Source organism: Microcebus murinus, chromosome 3 (genome assembly GCF_040939455.1).
Source record: "Microcebus murinus isolate Inina chromosome 3, M.murinus_Inina_mat1.0, whole genome shotgun sequence".
NCBI lineage: Eukaryota > Metazoa > Chordata > Mammalia > Primates > Cheirogaleidae > Microcebus > Microcebus murinus.
The window spans coordinates 61,803,699-61,829,669 of NC_134106.1; the positions used below are offsets into that span (position 1 = coordinate 61,803,699).

At 47.9% G+C, this 25,971-nt stretch overlaps 1 protein-coding gene and 1 pseudogene across 13 annotated transcripts in view; one reads left to right on the forward strand and one right to left on the reverse strand.

Moving 5' to 3' along the window:
• The first annotated feature begins 6,684 nt into the window (after positions 1 to 6,684).
• Positions 6,685 to 9,725, forward strand: LOC142869932 (thyroid transcription factor 1-associated protein 26-like; annotated as a pseudogene).
• Positions 9,726 to 13,327: 3,602 nt separating this feature from the next.
• DCTN1 (dynactin subunit 1) overlaps positions 13,328 to 25,971 on the reverse strand; it is a 32,937-nt gene continuing 20,293 nt past the window's right edge. For 4 of the 13 annotated variants that reach the window (XM_076000899.1, XM_076000897.1, XM_076000904.1 and 1 more), the window contains 26 exons: positions 24,708 to 24,728; positions 23,271 to 23,462; positions 22,739 to 22,936; positions 22,380 to 22,584; positions 22,226 to 22,304; positions 21,946 to 22,105; positions 21,726 to 21,830; positions 21,351 to 21,542; positions 21,149 to 21,265; positions 20,751 to 20,903; positions 20,045 to 20,205; positions 19,769 to 19,937; positions 19,428 to 19,496; positions 19,122 to 19,184; positions 18,881 to 19,030; positions 18,561 to 18,722; positions 18,347 to 18,478; positions 18,023 to 18,148; positions 17,641 to 17,783; positions 17,195 to 17,361; positions 15,793 to 15,834; positions 15,470 to 15,603; positions 15,161 to 15,353; positions 14,822 to 14,901; positions 14,217 to 14,306; positions 13,328 to 13,797 (listed from right to left, as the gene is read on the reverse strand). In XM_076000899.1, the coding sequence (XP_075857014.1) occupies positions 13,660 to 13,797; positions 14,217 to 14,306; positions 14,822 to 14,901; positions 15,161 to 15,353; positions 15,470 to 15,603; positions 15,793 to 15,834; positions 17,195 to 17,361; positions 17,641 to 17,783; positions 18,023 to 18,148; positions 18,347 to 18,478; positions 18,561 to 18,722; positions 18,881 to 19,030; positions 19,122 to 19,184; positions 19,428 to 19,496; positions 19,769 to 19,937; positions 20,045 to 20,205; positions 20,751 to 20,903; positions 21,149 to 21,265; positions 21,351 to 21,542; positions 21,726 to 21,830; positions 21,946 to 22,105; positions 22,226 to 22,304; positions 22,380 to 22,584; positions 22,739 to 22,936; positions 23,271 to 23,462; positions 24,708 to 24,728 (3,441 nt within the window). In that variant the 3' untranslated portion in view covers positions 13,328 to 13,659. The remainder of the gene's footprint in view (positions 13,798 to 14,216; positions 14,307 to 14,821; positions 14,902 to 15,160; positions 15,354 to 15,469; positions 15,604 to 15,792; positions 15,835 to 17,194; positions 17,362 to 17,640; positions 17,784 to 18,022; positions 18,149 to 18,346; positions 18,479 to 18,560; positions 18,723 to 18,880; positions 19,031 to 19,121; positions 19,185 to 19,427; positions 19,497 to 19,768; positions 19,938 to 20,044; positions 20,206 to 20,750; positions 20,904 to 21,148; positions 21,266 to 21,350; positions 21,543 to 21,725; positions 21,831 to 21,945; positions 22,106 to 22,225; positions 22,305 to 22,379; positions 22,585 to 22,738; positions 22,937 to 23,270; positions 23,463 to 24,707; positions 24,729 to 25,971) is intronic. The other 9 variants (XM_012788613.3, XM_012788621.2, XM_076000901.1 and 6 more) reach the window with 6 other exon arrangements.

Sequence of the window (25,971 nt, forward strand, 5' to 3'; positions counted from 1 at the left end):
CAAGAATCCAACGGTTTACTTTCCAAAATAGAGAGGATTTTATTCCACCAAAAAATGAATTTCTAATATTACTTTGTTAATATGTGTGAAAACTCTAACATGGTATGGTCATGTTTTATCATATGTTAGTCTAAGTGCTCCTTTTTGTTGTTTTCTTTTCTAATTCACTTCTTAAAATTTATATACGGTAAAATCTATTCATTTTTGGTTTTTAGTTCTATGTGTGTTAAATGCATACAGTCTCTACTTTTTGTTGTTGTTGTTTTTTTCTTTTTTACAAAGGAGTATCGAGATGAGTTAAAAGTGATTTACCTTAGATTTTGTTCATTGAGTTCTTGAAAACAAAATGTGACTTCACAACTTGGTAGGCAAGTTGTGTTTACACGAGTTCGTGTAAACACAACTCTATGAGTTCATAAAAATTCAGTTCCACTTACTGGTCCTTGTTCAATGTAGGCCCTGATTACCTGCCAGGGTGGCAGTCTTGGGCTGCTCCATTCTGCTAAGATCAGAAGTGAATCTTATGGCAAAGCAAGCCTGACGTGTACTCTCTGTGGAAGTTTAACAGGCCATTGTTGCAGCTAAAAGGGCCAACCAAGGATGTCTCTAAACCAGGTGCCTTTGGCTGTTAAGTATGTAGGTGACCTAAAATTCTAATCTCTGAGAAAGGAGAGTGTGCCCTATCTGAGCTACTCTGTCTTCTAGAAAGTTTCAAGCTTTGGTGGCCTAAACACTAGAGGAGAGTGAACACCTGTCCTCTCACATCTCGGGGAAGGGCAGGGAACATTGGACCATTAGTAATGCTATAGTTTTCAAAGTACATTAAATCAGCTAAGTTAACTGTTTAACTATAAGTTCACTATTCCATTTGTTCTGACATTATGCAAAAAAATATTTTTTTTCACTGATATAAAATAAAAACCTAGACATAACAAGCTTTCCAACCCATCAAGAGACCAACCAACCACTACCCACACCATATTTCATTCCTCCTCACCCCAGTTGTTTTGCTCTTTCTACTTCAATGGATGACAGAAATGGGATACTAGGTGACCTCTATGGCCAGCCTCTCTGGGGTGTGTAGGAATTAGCATTTCCTACAATTCCTCAGTGATGCTGATGCTGTTGGTCAGGGGACCACACTTTGAAAATTACTACCTTAAATTCAACTAACAATTTACAGGAAATACAGAAGACAGAGGAACTTGTTAACACTATGAGTATACAATTTAATAAAGTCTACATGCTAAGAAATAGTTCCTTATTTAGTTCCTAAATTATAAAGAAAAAGCAAGCAAGCAAGAACTTAAAGACTAAAGGAGACTTAACAGGCATGGAGAGCAGACAGCCAAGATGGTGAGCCCAGTCAGAGTACAAGCCTGTCCTGGGCATGGGCTGGGTGTCAATGTCTACCAGATTTTGCCCCAGGCCTCCAACGGTGGACACAGGTTGGAATTTGGACCAGCCTGCTTAGATTGATCACCTTTTAAATAACTTCAAAGGGAAAGACTGCCTACGTCAACTTGAGTATAAAATATCAGGAGAGCTCTTTGCTCAGCACCAGAACAACATACTGACATTGCTGAGGAGACAGTGACAAATCCCACCTTCTACTTTGTAATGTGGTTCCACAATGACACTGGACAAGCATAGTGCTTTCATTGGCGTTGTCGTCATAGATCAGGGTGATGTCTTTGACTTTGATATCTCCCTGAAAAATCACCTAAAGTGGGTAAAGCAGGCATCTGAGATGTCCAAATGATTTCTGGAAATGGAAATCATCCCATGTTGGATCTGGGTTTCAAGGAAGGACAGACCATCAAGTTGAGTAATGGAAACATTACAACCAAGAGATGATGTGTTTTAGCTGAGCATGGTGACACAAGCCCTTAGTTCCTGCTACTTGGGAGGCTGAAGAGAGAGGATCGCTTTAGCCTGGGAGTTCGGGGCTGCTGTGTACTATTATCGTAACTGTGAATAGCCACTTCAGCCCACTTCCAGTCTGGGCAACATAGTGAGGTCCCATCTCTAAAATAAAAAAGTGAATAAAAAAAAAAAAGAGAGAGAGAGAGAATGTGTCTCCTAAGCCCAAGACTGCAAGAGACTGGACTTCAGGCCTAAGTTTACTCCCAACTCCTCCTGGAGGCACGTCACTCTTCCCTCTCCATCCTCCAAGGTTGCCATCAGCAATCCTGTTGCCTCACCAGCTGTTCCAAATGTAACTCTGGAGGCAGTGATGATTCTCCTGCTCCTGTCATGACAGCAGCACCAGCTCCGGTCTTTGTGAGCAATGACTTGGAGAGACTTTCACACTGTATCCAGCTCTGTACCAAACCTGGCACCACAGCCATCCAGCTAAGTCCAGATCTGAATAACACTGGCAAAACATCAACGACAGACTTGAAGAATAAAACGACCTTGAGAAGATGGGGAAGAAAATCTCACCTTTGAGAAATAAAATGAAGAAGATACAGAAGGTGCATCCAGTAAAAAGAGACATTTTTCTAAAGAATTTGATGTATGATATATGGGTTTGGGGATGATCAGAATCCATACACTGAGCCAGTGGATATTCTTGAAGACTTTGTCATAGACTTCATCAATGAAATGAGGAACTTCCAATGTCAACTGGAAGACAAGGTCAAGTATAAGTTGAAGATACCATCTTCTTGATTTGAAAGGACCCAAGGAAGCCAAATATGGATTTTGACACCTCTTGTACTTTTTGAAGCTTCATCATCTTGTGGGGCAGCCATATATAGTAACTGAGTATGTCCTCCAGTAAGGCCCTGATATCTAACCATGTAAATGAAAGATGGAGAAACACAAAGTTTTCATGTCTTCAATTTCAGAGTTGAAACCTGAACTGCCTGCCTTTATACTACCATACTTGAATTACTTATTCAGTTTTAATGAGCATGAATAAAATACCTTGCAAACTATTCAATTCCTTCTGACTTTTGACTATCTAAATGATAAAGTAGTACCGTTTGTGTTAGGTGTCTTTTTTTTTTTTTTTTTTGAGACAGAGTCTCACTTTGTTGCCCAGGCTAGAGTGAGTGCCGTGGTGTCAGCCTGGCTCACAGCAACCTCAATCTCCTGGGCTCAGCGATCCTACTGCCTCAGCCTCCCGAGTAGCTGGGGCTACAGGCATGTGCCACCATGCCCGGCTAATTTTTTGTATATATATTTTTAGTTGGTCAATTAATTTCTTTCTATTTTTGGTAGAGACGGGGTCTCGCTCAGGCTGGTTACGAACTCCTGACCTTGAGCAATCCGCCCGCCTCGGCCTCCCAAAGTGCTAGGATTACAGGCGTGAGCCACCGCGCCCGGCCTGTGTTAGGTGTCTTTAAGCCACAATAAGCTATATTAAACCTGTCTAAAATGTGAAATCCAAATGGTAGCTTTGGCCTATTGTAGCTGAGGCATAGTGCTTTCATGTATTCTCTAGTTTCTGAACACTAATCTGACTGATTATTAAAGATAGTGAGGCTGGGTGTGGTGGCTCACACGTATAATCCTAGCATCCTGGGAGCCTGAGGCAGGAGGATCACTTGAGGTCAGGAGTTCGAGACCAGCCTGAGCAAGAGTGAGACTCCCATCTCTATATTAAAGAAAAAAAAAAAAAAAAAAAAATATATATATATATATATATATATATATATATATATATATAGTGAACTGGTTTGTGTTTCTCTCAAGTACAAGATGATATAGAAAAATAGTCTTTTGTAAGAATGTTTACATTAGGCCGGGCACGGTGGCTCACGCCTGTAATCCTAGCACTCTGGGAGGCTGAGTCAGGAGGATCGCTCGAGGTCAGGAATTTGAAACCAGCCTGAGCCAAGAGCGAGACTCCCGTCTCTACTATAAATAGAAAGAAATTAATTGGCCAACTAATATATATAGAGAAAAAATTATCTGGGCATGGTAGCACATGCCTGTAGTCCCAACTACTTGGGAGGCTGCGGCAGGAGGATTGCTTGAGCCCAGGAGTTTGAGGTTGCTGTGAGCTAGGCCGACGCCACGACACTCACTCTAGCCTGGGCAAGAAAGTGAGACTCAGACTCAAAAAAAAAAAGAATGTTTCTATTAAAAGATAATTTGTTTTAATATTCTTTTCTTCAGATAGCAAGTGATTTTGGGGAGAAAAGTTTCATATGTATACTTCAGTGTTGGAAGTCTTTTTTGATTTAAAAGCTTTGGGACTTATCCATGCTATTTGTCAAGTTTTAGGATAATTTATTTTCCCAGATCAAAACTTCTAAAAATAAATGCCTTTAGTAGTAGTTGGAATGGTATTACTCAAAAAGTTGGTGACAGAATAAGCATTTGGGTATTGTTTTATTAACTTATTAGTACTGTTCATTGTGAAAATGTGTACTTGACTAAAATCATATGTGACTATGGAAACCACTTTTGTAGTTCTGTATATACAGGTTTTGTGTATATTTAGCTACATTGTATGAAATTATCATTGCACTTATCTTACTATAAAGATTGAAATTGCATTTAAAGGGATCGATGAATACTACTGTTGGTGAAACTGTTTTGTGTGCCACTTATAAATATTATCTATAAATCAGTACTTGGGGAAATTCTACTTTCTTAACCTATTGATTCCAGGAATAAAGTATGAAAAATTAAACAGAAAAAAATGACCTTGGGAGCACAAATCTTTAAGAGGTTGGAAACACCTTCTCTTCTCAGAACTGCGATTACTGAACAACATTTTTCTTAGGTTCCCCATTACATTCAAGCTGGTCTATGCTATTCCCCCTTTACTGTTACTTGCTGTGCAGCCAAAAGGGTATCTGCCATCTCCTGCTCATTAATAAGACGGGAAATGCTGGCTCTTACCATACTTGTGGCTGACTAGGAAGCAATCAGAAGACCAGGGGGAAATAACCTCTAAGTTTGTAAGATTTTTCTCCACCTTTTATGTTGTTCAACTTATTTCAGTCATCTTATGGCCTTCAGTACCCTTTGTGAAGTCCTATTTAGCAACTTCAGGGGACAAGAAAACCAACTCCTACATCCTACTCCTCTAAGCCAATTCTGGAACATGGGTAGACTTGCCTCATTATTTACAAATCCAGATTTTTGGTAGGGATGGGTATGGAGAAAGACCTCTTTCCTGGTCCCTCTTATATACTCTTGTTCAAAATTCACCACATCCAGTATTAGGTGCAGCTCCATCATCCTCTTGTGTGTTTACATGCCTCTTTATATGATGAGAGGGTTGTGTTAGTAGCACCAAATATTCTGTTTGTCATATACCTTCAGCCAGTGGGTGTGGCTTACATGGAGGAAGTTCAGGACTATTCTTAGTCTAGAAGTATTTATTTTCTTATAGCTCCATCCAGCTGCTGCAATTGAAGCAAGGCTTTATTTTGTATTTGACTCATTATTTAATCTAAAATCAAAGGGTTTACAGTTCTAACTAAACTGATCTATGAAGCAGAGCAGCTGAAAGCACTTAACTCTTGTTCAGTACCCAAGTTGCCTTGTTGCCTGGCTATCTGTCTGGTTCCTTTCATAAACATTTTCCCCCAATCTGTTAGTACCTCAGTAGAAATCTGTTACATCTCTCATCATTTGTAAAGTTGGAGAGTCACAGCTTCAGCCATTTGACAGATTTCCCAAAGTAAAAGTTTTGATACCCATCCCCTAGAGTACTTCAAAAGCAAGTTATTCTCCCATCCTTTCTCTCTGCCCTGCCTTTCCTTACCTGATGCTTTAAAGAGAGCTTCCTTTCTTGGGTCAATGCGCAATTTGAAGAAGAAATAAGATATGAATTCTTTCCATAGCATCTATCTGGTGCTCAGATGCTTCACTCTAAATGAAGGAAATTCTTAGTTTGAAAACATATTCTCTCTCTCTTCACTGATTGGGGGTTGGAAAAAAAACAAAAACATAGTCTCTCTCCTTGATTGCATCTTTTCATCACTTCCTAACTTTGAGTCCATTTTTTTTTTCATTATACTCCCCTTCCAGGTAGCTCTATTCTTTACTTGATCTTAGCCAAAAGACTGAGAAGTGATTCAGGCAGCTCTCTCTTACAGAGTCATGGCAGGGGCATCTTTAACTTCCAGTAGAAAACACTGAAAGGAAAATCTCTCTAATCACTAGTGACTCAGTACTGGGAACCTATGTTCTCAAACTTCCTCTATGTTGTGTTCTTTGTATTTTCAAGATAATAATATATTATGTACCTGAATTGCTAACAATTGAAAATGAAGTTTAAGAAGAATGCATATAAAGCATATGTTGCATTGGTACAATAAGGGTAACTGAGATTAAGGAGGAAAAGTGGACTTGAAGGAACTATTTGTAGTGTATTGTCTTTGTCTTGAATCTTACCCCAATAAACATTCTGTAAAACAAAACAAATGACAATGTTTATAAGGCAATCAGGGTAATTTAACTTTTCAGGTGTGATGATGGTATTATAGTTTTCTTTTTTTAAAAGCTCCATCTTTTAGGGATGCTAAAATAATTTTGCATGAAATGATAAGATGTCTGGGATTTGCTTCAAAACATTCTGGGGAAGAAGGGAGAGGAGAGAAAATATAGATAAAACAAGATCAGCTGTGAAATGATAACTACAGTACATGGAAATTCATTACACTCTAGTTTCCTCATTTGTATGTTGAATTTACCATAATAAAAGGTAACAGGGAAATGGCGCCGGTGAGGCTGGCACAGTGGCAGCTGAACGGGGGTTTGGGGACACGTGGTGAAGGAGGTTCTTTGGTCGGTCACATTCAGGAATAAGAATGTGAAACAGAGGATACGGTGGCCTAACAATTCACAGGCCTTTGTGGGGAGCGTACGCGAAGGACAAGGCTTTGCATTTTGGAGGAAACTGAAGAGTCAGCAAAATTACAAGAAATTGCTATGGAGGAAAAAGAAGGTTCAAACATCTCAGGATTCCCAATTCAAAGATTGATACCCAGATCATCTGAAACATCTCTATTTAGCTGAAGAGGAAAGACTCAGGAAACAACTAAGAAAAGTTGACCAGCCTTTGTCAGAAGAGCAAGTTGACCAACCTTTGCCTGATGAACAGCATAGCATTGACAAGGCTTTGTCTGATGATGGGTGTAGCTTTGACCAGCCTCAGCCAGAAAAACAATGTAGCAAAACAGTAAAGTCCTTTAATGTTCCAAAGAAAAATAAGAAAACATCAAATCAAAAAGCACAAGAAGAATATGAACAGGTACAAGCTAAGCGTGCTAAGAAATAAGAATTTGAGAGGAGAAAACAAGAGAGAGAAGCTCAAAAGTGCTACAAAAAGAAGAAAATGGAAGTGTTCAAAATATTGAGTAAAAAGACTAAAAAGGGCCAAACTTGAATTTACAGATGGAATATTTCTTCAAAAAATACAAGAAAAAAATTGAATCATATTTTTTTCCTCACAGGTTAAAATACCTGTTGCCCTTTGAGTTCTTTTGTATGTGTAATAGGTACCTCCTAAGAATGAACTTGATTTGTCAATATAAACTGGATTGCTGAACTCTACTATTATAAAATGTCTAAATATTTTTGTTCTTATAAAAGAAACTTTTCTATATATAAAAATAAATAAATAAAAATAAAAGGTAACAAAATACAGGGCAAGAAACATATATTTACTCTGGCACCAACTACTAAGAAACAGAGTCCAATTCCCACATCCAAACTCCCCAGCCTTCTGAAGAGGAGTGGAGGCCCTCTGTTCCTTGGAGCAGTGGTGCCTGTTTGTGCTGGCACACGGTACAGATGGAGGGAGGCCGGGTAAGGAGTCAGCTATAAGAAACGTAACTCCTACAGAGAAGCAGGAGGGGCCCCTCACCCTCAGACCTTGTGTTCTCCAGGTGCCGTGGGCCTACTTGACAGGGGCCAAGGTTGTGGGTGCTATGAAGCTTCTCCAGCTTGGCACCTGGGCTATGTAGCACACCTGTTCCTAATTCACTTTTAGTCTCCCCCTTCCCAAAGCTGGATGGGGCAGAACCTTAGCTCTGGGGCCTTGCACATTTCCTAACATTAGCCAGCAGCAGATTCGGGTCTTTGTATTGCCTCCACCCCTGCTTCCCACTGAGGGTGTAGCACGGAAAATGTGAACCAAGCAGGTGAATTCAAATGTAGGGGACGGGGGCAGAGGAGGTGCCACCAAGTTTAGACTCTCCCTCAGCCTTGGTGCTTGGGTGGCAGAAAATAAGATAGTAACCACCCACGGAAACAAGCTGTAACCCGAGGTGCACCAAGGAGTACCCATATTTTGGGGCTCAAAATATGGTTATTTGGGGCCGGGCGCGGTGGCTCACGCCTGTAATCCTAGCTCTCTGGGAGGCCGAGGTGGGAGGATTGCTCAAGGTCAGGAGTTCAAAACCAGCCTGAGCAAGAGCAAGACCCCGTCTCTACCATAAATAGAAAGAAATTTATTGGCCAACTGATATATATATAAAAAAAAAATTAGCCGGGCATGGTGGCACATGCCTGTAGTCCCAGCTACTCGGGAGGCTGAGGCAGAAAGATCGCTCGAGCCTAGGAGTTTGAGGTTGCTGTGAGCTAGGCTGACGCCACGGCACTCACTCTAGCCTGGGCAACAAAGCGAGACTCTGTCTCAAAAAAAAAAAAAAAATGGTTATTTGTGTCACAAGTGTAAGTCTTGGCAATGTGGCTGTTTGTATTTCATTTCCTCTTCATTTAATCTCAGCCTCTCCCAGGTATGCTTTTTTATTGAGCACCTGGATCAACCATGCTGTCTCACTTAATCTTCCCCTAGAAGATTACCTGAGGAAGGTGCTACTGGCATCAGATTACAAACAGAGAAACAGAGGCTGAAATGTTAAATAACTTCTCCATGTTCAGACAGCTCATTTAGTGGGAGAGTTGGGATATGAGCCCTATTCTTACTTCACAAAGTTGCTTCCATGTTGGGGCAGGTGATGTTGGCCCCGGGACTGCTCAAAATGCTCAAAGAGAGGGGCTCCTAGGGGACAGAATTGAGAATGTTCTTACCCTGCCCCTGCCAACTGCCAGTCAGTCTGCTGGGGTCTGCACACTGGTAGTTCTGGGTTTTAATGGATCAAAGGTGGCTCCATCCTCAAAACACAGAGCAGCATCTCACTAGGCTTCTCTCCCACCATCCCATCACATCCCAGATTCCAGAAATCACTCCCACTGTCATCTGCCTAGCCACCCAACCTCCACAATTCGCATGAACAGATGTCACCTGGGACACAGTAGTGCGCACTTTATCCTTTTTTGCCACCGCAACCCTGTTTGTGCTCCCTCTGTCCTGTCGGCAGCTCTGGCCAGCTCACCAGGCATCACAATGCACACTTCGCAGAACTCACTTGCCCTCTGAGCTCTTCTCTCTCCTCTGGTGGCTCTGTGACTACACTTTCTCTGGGCTCCTCTGTTTGCAGTGGCTGCTCCTTCCAGATGCAGACTCTTTACCTCAAAGGACTCCGCCTTTCCCTTCCCTTTGTACACTCTCCTCAGGTAACCTGCTGCTTCAGATCTTCTCAGCCTTACCTGCCTCCCAGGTCTCCAGCTGCTTGCTCTGCCCTGACCAGCCCCTACAGGCCAGTGCCCATATTCTGTTCCCCTCACCACTTCAGGACTTAGATGAAATGCCATGCTGTAGGGCATGGGATCTGGCTTTCACAGTGGTCAATGTAAGCCCCACAAGCAAGGAGGAGCTAACACCCCTCAGGACAAACTTTGAGCAGTGAAGGATCAGCAACAGGCAGAGCAGGTGAATTTCTTTTCCATCCCTTCATCAATCCCAATATAAAGTTCTAGCCAGGCATGGTGTTTCTGTGTAGTCTATCCAGAGACAACCCATGTGGGCAAGCAACCAGCTATGGCTTTGTGAGGCAGTGGCCAACTCACTAAAACAAACCTTTGATTTTCTCCTCCTCTTTTCCCTTACTCTCACTGCTCTGGGATTGTACCTTCCAATAAAGCACTAGCACTTAAGCTTTGCCTTAGGTTCAGTTTTCTAAGTAACCTAAATTAAGATGGTGACCTCATCCAAACCATTCCCTCGACCACCAATGCCACACCCACAATTCATCCCCCAAACTCTATCTCCAATCTATACTTCCCTATTGAGCTCCCAACACTGCTCATTCCAACTGTCAACTGGACCTCTCCACTTGGATGTTCTCACAGGCACCTCAAACTCATGTGCAAAATGAAACTCATCATCCTCCCCAAATAATGTGCCCTTCCTCTGTATTTTGAGGGATGCAGAGATGGAAGGTCACCCTAAAGGAACTCTCAATCTGTCTAAAGTGGGAGATGAAGGAATTAGCTAACAATTACGATAGAAACAGATGCTCACTGGCATAAAGCAGTGTAGCAGGAGCACGCACTGAAGAGAAGCAAGTCTACAGCATGCTAGCCACAGTGCTTGATGCTGGCACGCATTATCTATCTCCTTTGGCCTTCACAAGAACCCTGTAACCTATCATTATTCCCATCCTGCAGGTAAGAAAACAGACTAGAGATTAGAACCTTGTCAAGGTCACAAAGCAATTAAATCCAAGCATACCTAAAAATAAAATAAAATTTTAAAAAGTCTATATTCTTTGCTGCTTCCTAAAGAGAAGCACCTAACAGGCCCCAGGGATTGGAGATTTCTTGAGGTGGCAATGCCAGCTATCTCCATAAATGAACAGGACATCAGCTGAGGAATCGAGGGGGGGCGGGCAGGGAGGTGCAGTGGAGGGAAGGATGAAGATGGCATCCTGAGGCCGGGCGCAGTGGCTCATGCCTGTAATCCTAGCACTCTGGGAGGCCGAGGCGGGCGGATTGCTCAAGGTCAGGAGTTCGAAACCAGCCTCAGCAAGAGCGAGACCTCATCTCTACTATAAATAAAAAAGAAATTAATTGGCCAATTAATATACATAGAAAAAATTAGCCAGGCATGGTGGCACATGCCTATAGTCCCAGCTACTCAGGAGGCTGAGGCAGGAGGATCACTTGAGCCCAGGAGTTTGAGGTTGCTGTGAGCTACGCTGACGCCATGGCACTCACTCTAGCCTGGGCAACAAAGTGAGACTCTGTCTCAAAAAAAAAAAAAAAAAAAAAAAGATGGCATCCTGGGTGGTGGGAAGAGTCCTGACAGAGCACAGGGTAGCAAGTAAACTGCAGGGGTTCACTAATGCTGGACCACCAGGCACATGGGGAGAAGCAGTCCTGTGAGACACTGGAGAGGTGGGCAGGACCCAAATCATATGTGCCATTCTAGTTAATTTAAATTTCAAATTCTAGATATTTACAGTAACCATTTCAGGATTTTATTTAAATTTTAAAATCTAGTTGGAGAAATAATTTCAGGATTTAAATCAGGGAGTGCCATGGCCCAGTTTGCATTCTGGAAAGGTCCTTCTGGCATCAATGTGGAAAACTGGTTGAAAGAGAGGCAATAGGTGAAGTGTAACCAGTTTAAAGACTGCTGATGTACCCAGAGCAAAACATTGTACACAAAGTTAACAGTGGGTCGAAAAAAGGGGACAGATTTGAGAGAGTAACGAAGGAAAAACTGAATAGGGCTGGGTAACTAAGCTAGCTAAAGAGAGTGAAGGAGTCAAAGACATCCAGGTTTGTGGCATATCATACCCAGGACATGGAAGAGATGACTTCCGTTTTAAGCAGGCTGACTTTGAGATGGATACTTGTGGGGCACTCACAGGGCAACAAGTAATTGGATGAATGAGTCTGGTGTTCAAGAGAGCAGTGGTTCAAGGGGTGAGAAACCACCACCAAGGGAAAAGAATGGGGGGAAAATGCCCTGTTCTCTTCTCAAAGCGCCACCAGGGGTTGCCCAGTCTTGACCTTCAGTGTCTAAACCACCAATCAAAAAGCAGGTCAGCAGCTTGAGTAGAAAGGACAGGAACACAACCCAATCCCAGGAAAAGGACAGTGTGGCCTGTGAGTTCCTTAGCACTAGAGGAGCCCAATTTGGAGACATGAGGTAAAGATGCTGGTGTCAAGACACAGCAACCCTTTTCAACCAGTTCTGTGGATAAGCCCCAACTACCTAAGGCACCCCTTGTATGTATGTAACACTTTATATCCCAGGCATCTAAAATGATATTGCTTGTGTACCATCCTTGAGAGTACTGAGAAAAGTCGCTCAAATCATTTTCTCTATGAATCCCAGTTGAGAAAGGCTAAGGCACAGAGCAGGCATTCAAATGCCACAACCCACTGACATTTCCAGAGAGTGTACTAATTGGGAATGTGTCCTTTGGGCTCTGACCTTGGGGCCCCCTCCTCCTATCTGCCCCTTTCCCTCAAGACAGGAAGCACATGAGCAAAGGGCCTGGCCTAGCTGGGATGCTCTGAAGTGCCAAGGGTCTCTTTCTCCAACTAGATTAGAGCTTTTTGGGAGCTTGGGCTGGATTTGTTTCCCCAAGTGAGGAATAAAAAAGAGTATCAAGAAGCCAGCCAACTAAACCAAACTGGGGCTAAGCTCTAAAATGCTAGCGTGCTGCTCACTGGCCTAATGCGGCCAATCCTAAAGGTATTTTCAGTAGGTCTAGGTCAAGATCCAAAAAGCTGTAAATTTTTGAAAGAAGCTCCCTGGGTAATACTAATTTGTAGTGGAGTTTGGCAGTAGTGTTTGTAACTTCTTTCCTACTAGTTTGCTGCTTCAGTTTTCCCTTGTTTCATAAATTTTCCCTCTGAGGCCCTGGGTCTTATGCGGAGACTCTGGTCAGTGCATCAGAAAGCTGGCTGGGAAGCCAGGTGACAGTGGCACACACCTGTAGTCCCAGCTGCTCAGAAGGCTGAGGCGGGAGAATCGCATGAGCCCAGGACTTTCAGTCCAGCCTGGGCAACAAAGCAAGATCCCATCAAGAGGGAGAGAGAGGGAGAGAGGGAGAGAGGGAGAGGGAGAGGGAGAGAGAGAGGGAGAGAGAGGGAGAGGGAGAGAGAGGGAGAGGGAGGGAGAGGGAGAGAGAGACAGACAGACAGACAGACACATAAATAGATAGATATGGCTGGGGTGGTGATTATATCGTTTGTTCCAGCTCCAAAAACTGAACTGAAGAGCAGTGGAAGCTCCAGAAAGCAAAGGCAGGGCTGGCAAAGGCTACAACCTCCTGGCCCTCCTAACTCCATAAATAAAGTGAGGTACCTAAGTTTATCTGTGGAGTTAGGGAAGGCCCTTCACTGCACATGAATTGAGAGCAGTATTCTATTGGTCACTACAGAGAGGGCACTCAAATTTGACACAGCCAAGCTTCCTCAGTTTCCCTTCTGCTCCACTCCTGCTCTGAGCCAGATGGCCCAAGTCCCATTCTCAACACCACACAGAAAGCAATGAAGCAGAAGTTGCTTTAATCAAGGGGTGAAGTCCTCAATCAGGGGGACCTCACTCAACCTTTGGTGGTGGGGTCTCAGCCTACCCCCCACATGCCCTGAGGCCCCTCAGGAAGGAGGGAGCAGCTGAACATCAAATTATGGCAGAGGTCAGGAATGGGAACGAGGGAACCCAGGGCAGGGCAGGGCACCAACAGGGAGAGAGTGAAGTGAATGGGGCAGGAAGAGCTTAGCCCACATGGTTCTACCTGCAGGCTGGCCGAGGTGGCTGTGCATCAGGCAGAGTGGCACCAGGGGAATGAGGGTTGAAGGGGACAAAGGGGGAAGGAGTGCTTAGGAGATGAGGCGACTGTGAAGCTGGTGCAGCTGCTCCTGGGTCAGCACCAGCCGGTGTCGCTGTCCGAGACCAGCTGCACATGAGAAGCTCACTTTGCCCACGTAGACTGTGTCATCCTGCTGCTCCTCTTTGGCCTGAGGGTTGGTGAAGTAATCAGGACCCCAGGTCAGGGCCTCACTTGAGTTGTGGGCCACTGAAGGAGTCCCTGAGCACTGAGACCAAGGCAGCCCCTAGGACACTGAGGCTTTTGAGTTCCTAGGCCATGGTGACCACATTTTTCAATTCAGAATGGGGGTACATAGTCTGACAATGGAGTTCTGAGCTCTTCTTGGTGTCCAAAGTCATGGAAGGTACTGTTTATGTGCCAAAATACTGGAATTTCTAGAGCACTGCAAGCACTTTTGAGTTACTTGCAAGTAAGAGTTGGCCAGATAAGCCATGATATGCAGTTGTTGGACCTGAGACTCCAACGCCTCTTCAGTCTCAGCAGGAGGCAGGAGGACCCACCTGAGCCCCCCACACTATCCCGCCCTCCACCCATGCTCCTCCTTACCCTGAGGAAGGCTGATGAAGGGAAGGTGGCAAAATCAGTGGGTACTGTGGCTCCAGGACGCTGAGACACTGTCTCCTTGAGGACCTCATCCTAGGGAAGGGTAGACGAAGACAAGGGTTCATTGAGGGAAACCCCAAAGGCTAGCACTAGACCACCCTTGTTTCACAGAGACACTAATGCCAGGACCAGGGCTCAGTCCTCTCTATCACTATACTTTTGCTCTCCCCTCCAACCACATCCCCACCGCAACCTCCCTCCTTACTTTACAAGTCCTTATCCCTTAAGGCTCCACTCAGATTCTACTGCCTCTGGGAAACTATGCCCAACCATCTACCCCACGATGACCTCACCCTGACAGAAACTGCAGCCTGAACTACTCGCTCTAGAGATGATCCTAGCTCAGCTGTTTTGTTATGAGAATCTGTCCTCTGTTGGCACTCAGAATGTGAGCATCCAAGGCAAGAACCCTGCCTTCTCTTCCACCTCTCCCTAAGGTGTATTCTAACACAGGGCTTGGCCCAGAGGAACTCCAAAGTGCCTGGCTCCACTGGTGACTGCTCTGAAGTGAGCTCTGTAGGGTAAGGAAGAGCAGGGTCTGAGCTGACCTTGAGTTTCTCGATGGTGTCACTCAGGGACTTAAGCTGAGCCACTTGTTCCATAAGCTGGGCTGACGGGCTCTTGGCTGCTGTGGGGAGGGAAAGCTGGTAAGGCCCACCAAGGCCCAGGCAGGCAACTATACTGGATTAAGGGTCAGGAGTACAGGTACTAGACCCTCTCATGGCCAAGCACTTAAGAGAGAGTGGGTGAACCAAGCAAACCGAACACTGAGGCAAAGAAGACTGCTGGGAAGAGCCTCTATAGTGTGAGGACTGCCTGGGTAGTGGCTAAATCCCTGGGCCAAGAGAAGTGGTGTGTTATTCATCTCAGGGGTAGGGGACACATACCAGGGCTGGTGCGAGTGATGTCTACTACATGGGTGTGTGTGCTCAGCTGATTCAATGTCTCCAGCAGCTGGCTGGTCTTACGATACAGTGCTCCAGCTGCTAGCTCACCGCCAGGGCCTTCGTGGGGTGGGAGGGATAACTTTGCAACATGCAAGGGGGGCAGGGCTGCCAAGGATGCCTTCATCTGGGCTCCCTGTTTGGGAGAAAAGAGGGATAGTGGTATGAGGTGCTAGAAGGCCCCTGCCATCTGTCACCAATGGGGCAGGTATGCTCCATCCCCCACCTCAGTCCTCCCTGTGGCTCCCTCACCTTGAGTACGCTGTTCTCATGCTGGAGCTGGGAGATGTGCAGCCTCATAGCAGAGATCTGCTGAAGCAGCAGTGGTGAGTCCTTCACCAGCCCAGGGCCTGGCATGGATCCCGGAGCCTGCCCAGGGGCGCCCCCTGTGGGTATCATAACAAATGTCATCAGTCCCAGGCAGAGAGGGTTGAAAAAGGCCCCATGCCTGCTCTTCCCCTTTCTTTATTGCCCTTCCCTGCCAGTCCTGGCTTCCCAAGGAGGAAACATCACCCTGCTCCCCCAACTCCAATTCCCACCAGCCCTGGCAAGCCCCAGGCAGGGTGGGTCTCTACCTCGCTGCTGTTCTTCTGTGTTCGGGATAGCCCATGGGGAAGCAAGAAAAGAGGAGAGAGGAATTAAATGATTTGGGGGTTAGGGGGACACACCAGAGGAATGCTGGACACTATCTACAGGAAAACCCTTGTCTTGGTTACCATATCTTCTCCAACAAGACCCTGCCCCTGCTACCTGCCTTTGGGGAAGAAAGAGCAGATATATGTGAATGACAGCAAATGGGAGTGAGGCCAAGAGACAATCTGATGTGTGAGGAGGAATGGCAAAGTGAGTGTGTGCTGCAGGCCATACTTGGGGCACAAGGCTGATCCTGCCTTTCTGTCTCACACCCCATCTCCAGAGACACTGTATATCTGTATCCTTAGAGCTCACCCAGCAAAGCTTAAGTTGAGGGTGCAAACACATTCTCCTGCTCCTCAGGTGTCTCCATTGCTCTCAGGCAAAAGACCCCCCTTTTTGGTGGGAAGTTTCATAAACTCAGAACCAGCGTTTATTTAAAGAGCCTATGCTAAAACAATGTGATGTGGTAATTCTGAAGACTCCCTTAAAAGAACACAGAGCAGTCTGTACCATGGGAATTTAAAGTCAAGAAGGTGCTTGGTCACTTCGCAAAGCCAGGAGGTGGCAGTGATGGGGACTCTGATGAGAACAACACTCTACCTAGGTGAGGTCAACTGAGAAGACACAAGAGCAGCGCGGAAAGTCTAGAGGTCTGGAAGGTTTAATGCCAGGGCAAGGAGTTTGTCTTCTTGACATGAGAAGGGCAAAGGTAAGTAAGGAACTGAAGAGAGAACAAAAATATACTATAGGGCAGATGAGAACCAAGATGGAAGCAGCCACCTTCTTAGGAAACTCAGGTGGCTGGGCCTGGGAGCCAGAAAAACTCAAGATAAGGAGGCCTGACCATACTGAGTGAACAGAACACAAGTCCCAAGCAAAACTGGAAGAATTCAGCAATGGAAGAGATGACTACATCACAGCACGAAGCCATGTGAACTCAGTGGGGAAACACAGTGCCCAAGCAGAGGAACAATGAGCAGGCATCAGGCAGGCCTGGATGCCCCAGGAGAGTTAGCTCAGCCTGATGACCCTCTGGGATATAGGGCTGGGACAGAAAGGCCAGACTGCAAACCCAGAAAGGACACCCACTAGAGTCCAACTGCCATTGTTATTCTGAACTTTGGTGACAATTTGGGAATGCCCTTCTTTGGTTAGAGGAAATCAGCACTTATCTTTTGAGGGAGTGAAAGCTTGGTGAAAGCTGGCACAGAGTGAAACTGGGCAGGCACTTTCCTGGCTGAACATCCAGGGGCTATGAAGGGGGCAGAGTTCAAACTGAGGCCAAGGACAGGAGACAGGACAATCTCCTCTGTGCCAGTGCTCCTATCTCACTGCACTCACCACCAGCAATGCCAGAGACCAGGGTAGCAATGCCTGAAGGAGGGGGCCCCCGTAGCCCCTCGATTGTACGCTTGGACTGGCTGTTCAGCCGCTGCTTTAGCTCTGCCTTCTCTGCTTCCAGCTGGTCAATGTCAGCCTGGAGCGCATCCATTGTCTCCTCAAACTCTCTGTGGAAGAGAATCTGGACTTGGGCAGTGCACCTTAAGGACAGCTCCCCTCCTCCCCCCTATTCAGTCCTGAGAGGTCCTTGGAGCAACCTGCTGGTGAGGAGCCCGGAGCAGGGCAGCACAGGCTCAGGTGGGGGTGATACAATGGGGTTAGCAGTGGGGAAGGAATACGGGGAGAGTCTCACTACTAGAGGGCAAGTAGGGGGATGCATTAGGAGGCAGAGAGCCTCTAACAGGAGGGAGGATTAAAGGAAGCAGGCCCTGAAGAAGATGCCTGACTTCTCCTTCTTCCGCAGCAGCGCCTGGGTCTCCTCCAGCCGAGTCTGGACTTTCTCGATGCGCTCATCTGCATCCTTGGCAGCACTGTCGAGCTTCTTCTCTAGGAGGCTCAGCCTCACATTGGCCTCACTCAGCTCCTCTCCCTGGACAAGGACAGAGAGCTTCTAGTTCCCTAACATCCTCCCCATGGTCCCTGGTACCTGCAACCTGGGCTACACCATGAGACAGAAAACTCCCTGAGGGCTCACTAGAGCTCCCATTGATCATATGCCTTACTTCTCCCAACCCCCAAGCCATCTCAGTCCTGATCCCCAACACTCGCTGCTGCCCTGGGTCCCACCAACTCTGACTCCTAGATCCTAAGCCTACCCTTCCCCCTCACCTTAATCTTGAGTGACTTCTTCAACTCCTTGATAACTGTCTCTCGATCTTCAAGCTTCAAACCCAGGCCTTCAGCATCTGTGATCTCTGCACGAAGGGCTGCAGCCCGCAGCTCAACTGGGGGAGGCTAAAGAATAGGGTGGCAGAGGGTGGGGGTGGAGAGAGAAGATCACCAATGTGCACCTTTCAGAGAGATCCCATCATAGGGGAAAGCTTGCCTTCCAGATGCCTTCCTCTTGTCTCCCACCCTCCCACAACTAGCAACAGCTCTGCAAGTCCTGCTCCTCCAGGCCTCTGCAGCCTCTCCAAGGAAATCTCCACCCACCTTACTAGGAGGCCGCTCTGCATCATACTCCCCCTCTTGCATGGCTGTGGCCAGCTTGTTCATGGTACTGATGAGAATGTTGCATGACTGGCGCAGACACTCATAGGGGCTGCTGGAGGGGGTCCCATAGATCTGCAAGAGCCAAGGGCAGGAGTGAGAGCCTCACACTGGCCACTGACTCCCCACCACCTTCTGCCCAGCCATCCAGGCCCACCTGCTCGCTTGCTTTGAAAGCCAACTCCTCCAGGGCAGCCACAGGCAGGCCTTCATTCTCCGCCAGCGGGGCAATGAGCTGAGCAGCAGCTGCTGCCACCTCCTGCAGCACAGCCACTACCCAAGTCAAGTGTTTCCTGCAGTCTAGGAGTGTGTCAGATACCTGTATGACAGGTCACAGAGTCAGGAGCCCACCCTGGGTCCAGCACCACAGTTCCCAGCTACCCCAAAACCATCTTTGTCCCTTGATCAGATCCAGATAGTAATGTGCTAGGCCCCACCTGCTCAGCTTCCTTCCCTTCCCCATTCGCAGCCCTAAACCTGTGGTCCAAAGGCCAGTGCAGCTGGGATTCCAGGAGCATCCGTCCCTGGCATTCGTCTTCGGATCTTCTTGCAGAACTGGCGGATGTCACTGCACGATGTTTCCAGGTCCCGCAGCAAGAGGGCAATATCTGTAGCCTCCTGCCCACCCTACCCAGGAGAAAGAAAATGAAGTCAGCATTAGGGCTGAGGATGAGAAGACTAAGAAGAGTAGCTCACATAGATTTAGATGTGCTCTCACCTGCAAGAAGGCACGCAGCCGTCCTACCTCCACACCCATGCAGTCCAGGGCACTCTGGGTGAACTGTGAGGACAGAAGCATGTGGTCGTCAGCCCCCAACAGCCCTTCTGTTCTATCATCATCTCTAAGAAGTCCCTACCCTCTGTCGACTCCCATACAATAAGTGCGTCCTCTGGCTTCCCTAATCTGGCTTTGGTAACCCTGTTCCAGTCTTATGTGACAGCCCTCAGGTGCTTGATCTCTTGATCTGATGTTCTCCATTTGTGATCTCTATAGGGGACTCAACCACTGGCCCAGACACTTCACCTTTATGTGGTCAGCCAGCTGCATGGTACTGTCCTCAGGCTGTTCGGCAAGGTGGATGCTATACAGATGCTGAGGGGAGGATGACAAGAGAAGTAGTCAGCCCTGGAAAGATGGGGAGTTCTTCCCAAACTGTAGTTTGAGCCCTGGTCACCATGGGTCTCTAGACATACAAGAGAATCCAAAACCCTCAAGCAGCTGCATTATAAGGCAAGTTCATCTAAGAGCAAACCAGGTCTCAAGCAGCTGACCTGGGACATACGACCTTGAATACATTGGCAATAGTCCCGATCAGGTGAAAGTTTCCCTGCTTCCTGCCCCAAGTCTCATTTCTTGCCCCAGACCTGGTAGTACTTGATGGCCTTGGTGAGAGGCTCCACATTGACAGTTTCATCCAGCTGATCCTTGTGCAGGAGCTCAATAAGGAAATCCAAGGAACGCTCGTGGGCACTCATCTCAGGGTAGAGGCTGCCCACTTTTTTATACACATCCACATTGCACTGAGACAGGGCACTAGAGATCAAAGAAGGGCTTTGTGAGGCCGGAGTCTGCCAGGCAATCTTAGTTCCAGTCAATCCTGGACCCATGCCCCTGGAGTGGGGGAGTCAAGCGTCACTTACTGCTCATAGCGGTGTAGTGTGGCCTGCAGCAGACTCAGCGAGTATACCAGCCCAGCAGCAAAGCTGAGCTGCTCCCCTGCAGCTCCTCGCAGCCCAGGCCGCTCTGAACAGTTCTCACTTAGTTCAAACTTCTCCTGGGCCTGCTTCCGGATAAGCTCTGCCTGTGGGAAGAAGCACCAGGGACCTGGGACTCAGAGCAGAGGATGGAGAACACAGACTCATACAGAACACAGAGCTTAACAACTCTACAGGGAGCATGAACACACACAGGAGAGAAAGCAGAAATAGCTCTTAGATGGGTGGGGAATCTCGCATGGTGAAAGGGTAATGATGTGACTACTGGAGGTTGTGAGAATTCAGGATGTGCAAATGAAAGGGTGGTGGCACCAGTGGACCAAGCTCTTTCCTGACTTCAAGCTGCCATTCCTGCTCTCTCTCCACCTAGAATGCTATCCTGCTGATCATCCCCCAGCTAACTCCTAGTCACCTTTTGGCCCTCAGCTCAAATGTTATTCCTTCAGTCACACCCTGACCCCATCTAAATCAGATCCCTTTTATGCTCTCTCAAAGAACCTACCTCTCCTACTTAACACAGAATTTGTAGTACATATTCCTCTGTGACTTTGCTAACTCTGTGTTCCTCCACTGCATCATATACGCTTTGTGGGTAGAGATTTCTGTTGAACATGTGATTGATTGGCTATACCTTGCAAATGAGACGAGGCATGAGCAGCAGCACCAGGACGCAGTCATGGTCCCCACCAGGCCGAAGGAAGCTGTCAGGCATGAAAGCTGTCAGCAGGGACATGTGTCGGTTGGCCTGGGCCACCTCCATCTGCCTCAATTCCATCTCAATTGCCTGTGAGGTACATAGGGAGGAGGGCTCTCAGCCAGGGTAGAGAGAGTTCCAGAACCACCATGCCTTGCTTCACCAGGTCCCTTCCTTCTTCTAGGCCAAGCCCAGGCCAGGAGTCTTCCAAACACCACATAAAGCACCCCTTCCCCCAGGAAGCTGAAGCCCAGAACCCTATACCAGGTCAGCCCACAGCCATACCCAGGATGGCTCCCTAACACCCCGGCCCCAGGCCCACCCCGTTTCCTGACCTTGGCATGAGCCTTAGTCTCAGCAAACTTGATTTTGAAGTCAAAAGTCTCTGGAGGAGGCTGCTGCTGCCTCTCCACAGATGCTTCCTGCTGGTTTGTCAGTTCCCGATTCACGTCCTGAGAGCAGAGACAGTTAGGCACAGCTGGGTCATGAGGGAATCCTGGCATGATCGGGGGCAGAGATCAGGGGCTGGGCAGGCACCTGTAGATGAGCAGTCAGCTGGCGGTACTTCTTAATGGTTTGCTGGTAGTCTGCAACTGTCTCCTGGGCTGCCTCCACACGCTTCTGGGCCTCGCGCACTCGAGCACCAGCCATGTCCAGCTGCTCCCGCAGCTCCAGTTCTGTCTCACGTGCATTCTCCTGCAGCTCATCGTTCATCTCATTCATCGCTTCCTGGGACACCACAAGGTAGTTGAAGCCAAGGAAAGGCAGAGTCAGGGTAGCAAGGCCAGGATGGATCCCCTAACCCTACACCCCACTCAAAGGTCGGGGATCATGTGTTACTCTCTCTCTCAGCAGGTCCCTTCCGAAAATCCTCTGTTAGGGTCAGAAGTCAAGGGTCTGCTCTTCTCTTACCAAGTCCCCCACAGTCTCCCTCAACTCCCGCACTTTCTCCTCCAGATTCAGGTTCCGATCTGTCAGCATCTCCACCATCTCCTCAGCACCCAGAGCAGCATCCACCTGTGTTCCAGGGAGGGAAAGAAGAGAAGGGCTACTGGCAGGTGCCTAGAAAAAGGTGGCATCATTAGGAGAATCAGGTAGGGGGATTCTGGGTGAGGGGCTGGGATCCCCAGACCTGCTCCTTAAGCTCATCAATGGTGCTCTCTGCCTGGCTCAGCTCCTCCTGCAGACGCTCCCGCTGTTGCCTCACAACTTCTAGCTCTTGGTTCTTCTTTTCCATGAGCTTCTGGAGCTTCACATGCTCCTGCTTCTCCGAAGAAGAAAGATCCCTCATCCTGTGGGGAAGCAGAAAGAGAGAAGGAGAACATGTGTCAGAGTCACTGGGCAATGGGTGCTCTAACACATGTGGAGACAGGAGAATGAGTGCCAGACACAAGCAGTGAAATCAGCCCTACCTCACCAGTGCATCCTTCAGACGGGCATTTTGCTCCTCGAGCTGCTTCAGCTGATAACTGGATGCGGCCCCATCTGAGCCTGCAGAAGACCATTAACACTTTCAGGCCTGGTTCTCACCCACCATTTGGCCCCCAGCAGCTCCTGGCCCCTTACCTTTCTCTTCAATCTCGGCCTTGAGGATCTCCAAGTCAGTGGTGAGCTCGTCCACACGCTCCTTCAGTGCCTCCACCTCCTGCTGCAGAGACTCAGCCCGCTCTTCAGCCATCTCCTTGTCCAGAGTGGCCATCTCAATGGCATCAGCAGTGTCAGCCATCTCTTCCATGTAGCGTTCCTTTGCCTCCAGGGCCTCCTTGGCTTCCTGAGGAAGGGGTAGGGGTAAGAGGGGTATGAGCATAAAGATACACCATGCCATCCTTTCTCAGGGTGTTCCAGGCTCCAGCTTCAGTCTAGTTTCTGGCACACCTCTTTGGTCTCTCGGCCTCCCCAGCCACCCCTTTCATCCAGAGTCCCACCTTCCGCGCCTCCTTGAGGCGCCGCTGTAGGTCTGCCTGCTGTTCCTGCATTTTGCTCTTCCATTCCTGCACCTGCTCCAGCTGGATCTTGTGTTTCTCCAGCTCTTTCAGCTTTGCCTTGTCTTCTGCCCGCTTCAGACGCAGGGTCTCCAGTTTCTCCTCTAGGTCTCGCACCTGGGCCCTCAGTCCCTCTTCCTCCTGCAAAGGAGAGGCCCTGCAGTCTACGCACAGCCCACCCCTTCCTCCCACCAAGACAAGAATGTGTGCAAAATTCAACCCAGACCCAGGGTCAAAAGCAAGTGGTGTGCAAACATCTTGAGAGGAAACCATGGCACAGTGTATATGGGAAAAGTACAGGAGAGGGGCAGGAAAGGGTAGCTCAGTCAGTAGCAAGATATCCATATACTATGTCCCCACCCTTTATGATCCAAGTTCTGGGCCTTTGCCAACCCTGGGAAATTTTCAAGACCCAAACAGGGATCACAGACCTCATGGTGTCTTGATTCTCCTTCACTCCAACCCCAGTCCTTACCTTGGAGGGAGAAGGAAGCGGGGGGGCCGCTCCAGGAGAGGTGAGAACTGGTGTGGGGATGATGGGTGCTGCCAGCGGAGTCTGAGCTGGGGTGCTGGGCTCACTGCTGCTCAGCTCACCTGCTGATGCTGAGCCAGAGGGGCCCAGAGAGCTACTGGCTCCAGACACCCCGGTACTGGCTGGGCGGGCAGGCTATTCAGAGAGGGGAGGAGCAGACCAGAAAGAGAACAAAAGATGGGGATGGCAAAGGGGAGAGAGAAAGAATATGAAAATATAACAAGTGAAGGACACAGAGAAGGAAAAAAGCAGAGAGTATCAAAGCACAGTGAGAATAGAGAAACAGAGTGAAAGGGAGAGAGAAAATGACACAGAGAGTCAGAGAAAGAAAGTGACAAAGGACAGGGGGAGGAAGGAGGGAGGCAGAGGAGCGAGGGAGGAAAGGATGGGGGAAGACATGATTATAAAGCTCCTCCCTTGGCACTGACCCCACATTCCTCCCAACTGTGGCACTGCACTGCCCTTTAGGGCAGAATCCCTTACTTCTCAGAACTCCCCCCCATGACCTACTTATAATCATTCTAGCAATTTCTTAATACTCCCAGTCCTATCCTTGCTCCAGGTCTGTGCCCTCCTCCCCCAGGGGGAAAAGTACCACAATGTCACTCCTAGAGAAAAAGAACAGATTAGATTTTGTTCTCCAATATTCATGTTCCCAGAGAAGGCTGGGCTAAAAGTGGGGATGCCAGGCTCTCTACCCCTGCTAGGCCCTCCCTCCTCTTTGGGAGTCAAGCTGAAATCTCCCTCCCCTTGGTCTATTTCAGGGGACCCTGTAGGTAAAACGGCCAAGGTGAAAGGTGTACCCCTGAAACAACCCTTATATCATCTTCCTCCCCCAAGACAAAGGAGCTCTAATCAGGAAACAGTACGCAAGCCCCTGAGGCATGGGGAGGAGCTGCCCTGAAGCCCCTCTGGTGCTGAGGCCCCCCTAGCAGTGCTGAGCCTGGAAGCTCTACCAGTGAGCTGACACTCAGAGACCATGTGCTATCCACGGACACCCCTACTCAAAGCCTTTCACAGATACACTTACCTCCTTTTCTACTGACATTTTATGCTACCATGTTCTTTACCTCTCTCCCAATCCCTCCCCTCAAAACTGGTTAAAATTCCCTTGTTCAAGAAAGCCTGTTTTGATTAACCACAACCCCACTCATTATCTTTTGCATTTAAGCTACTGGCTTAGACAACCTCCTAAAAGTCAAAACTCATTTTCCCAGGAAAGGCCTGTCATCACCCCAATCTCCCTTCCCCCTCAAAGAGAAACTAGGATGCATGGTAACCAATTTTTACTTGATCTTACACATGCCCATGTACATGCAAATGCCTGAAATGTGTGTGTACACTCAGCAGTGGCTTGTACAGAGGCCTGTTTTTTCTCACCTTGGGCCGCCGAGTTGTGGTCTGGACAGGCAACAGGAGCCAGAGGAGAAGTAGTCAGGAAAGAAATGATAATGGCAGAAAGACAGACAGCAAAAGGGACAGCAATGAGAGCAGAAGAAGTAACAAGTATGGGGCTACAGTCAGCTGCCCACCCGCTCCCACATCCCATCCCCTTCTCCCTCCACTGAATCACTACATTCCTACTCCAGGATCCCAGAACTCCAGTTCTCCTTAGTTCCTGCCTCGACTTTTGCCCAACCCTGGCAGGCCTCACCCCTTCAGACACCCTGGAAATCCCAGAAGTCTGTCTCACAGGTTGAGACACAGGAGACCAGAGGCAGCAGCTGGTGAGAGGGTCTCCGGAGACCAGTCCTTCTGTGAACAACCTCTTCCCACTCCAGCCCAGAGCCAGAGGCCCCGCCCAGCCACCACTCCCAAGGACTTTCCCAGGTCAGCCTCTTCCTTCAAGTCCATAGAGGACTCCCTAGAAACCCTATGTGACAAGAGTCATATAAGCACAGAAGTGGGAGATCAGGTCCCTAAGACAGAAAAACACTGCTGTCCTCCCTACCCCCTTCTCCATGACCAAATCCTGCAGCAGTCCCCATCCCTAGAGCAGAGGGCTCAGGTGTCAGGACCATGAATATTGCATTAGCAGAAGCCCAGAGCTCAGCAAAGTAACCCCACCCAGCTGTACGAAAGGAGGTGGGGGTGGGCAGCAGCATACAGAAAGTATTGCCTTAAACCAAATTCAGAAACCCTTCAGGTTACTGCAAAGTGGTAAATGGACAACTAAGGCCAACTCCCAAATAGTGTTCTTGCTACCCAGTGTCTCATCGCTCTGGCAAAAACAAGATTTGGCTTGGGCCCTATTTTCAGGATACACTAAGCCCAAGGAGACTAATCTCCTAGGCTAAGCTTCCATATCTGTTGGTCAAAAACTATTCTAGGGTCTTTATCCCACCCTGGTAAAACACCCTGATACAAACCCTTGGGGAGGGGAGCTGCTGGGAGAAAACCAAGAGGCATTCTAGCAAAGGCTGAGTGAGGTGGGCAGGCCTGCTAGAGGCACTGGGACACATGAGCTAGCCTCCCCAGGTTCTACCACAGGAAACTCTCCCAGAGCCAGTTTTCAGTGGAGGCTGCCTGAAGCCCAAGCCTTTGAGGCCACTGGGTACAAGGCCTGGAACATAAGACTCAGAGCCAAAAGCAGGCAGGGCAGGGAGCAAATGCTCAGGGCGTGGGGCATGGCAGTGACACACAC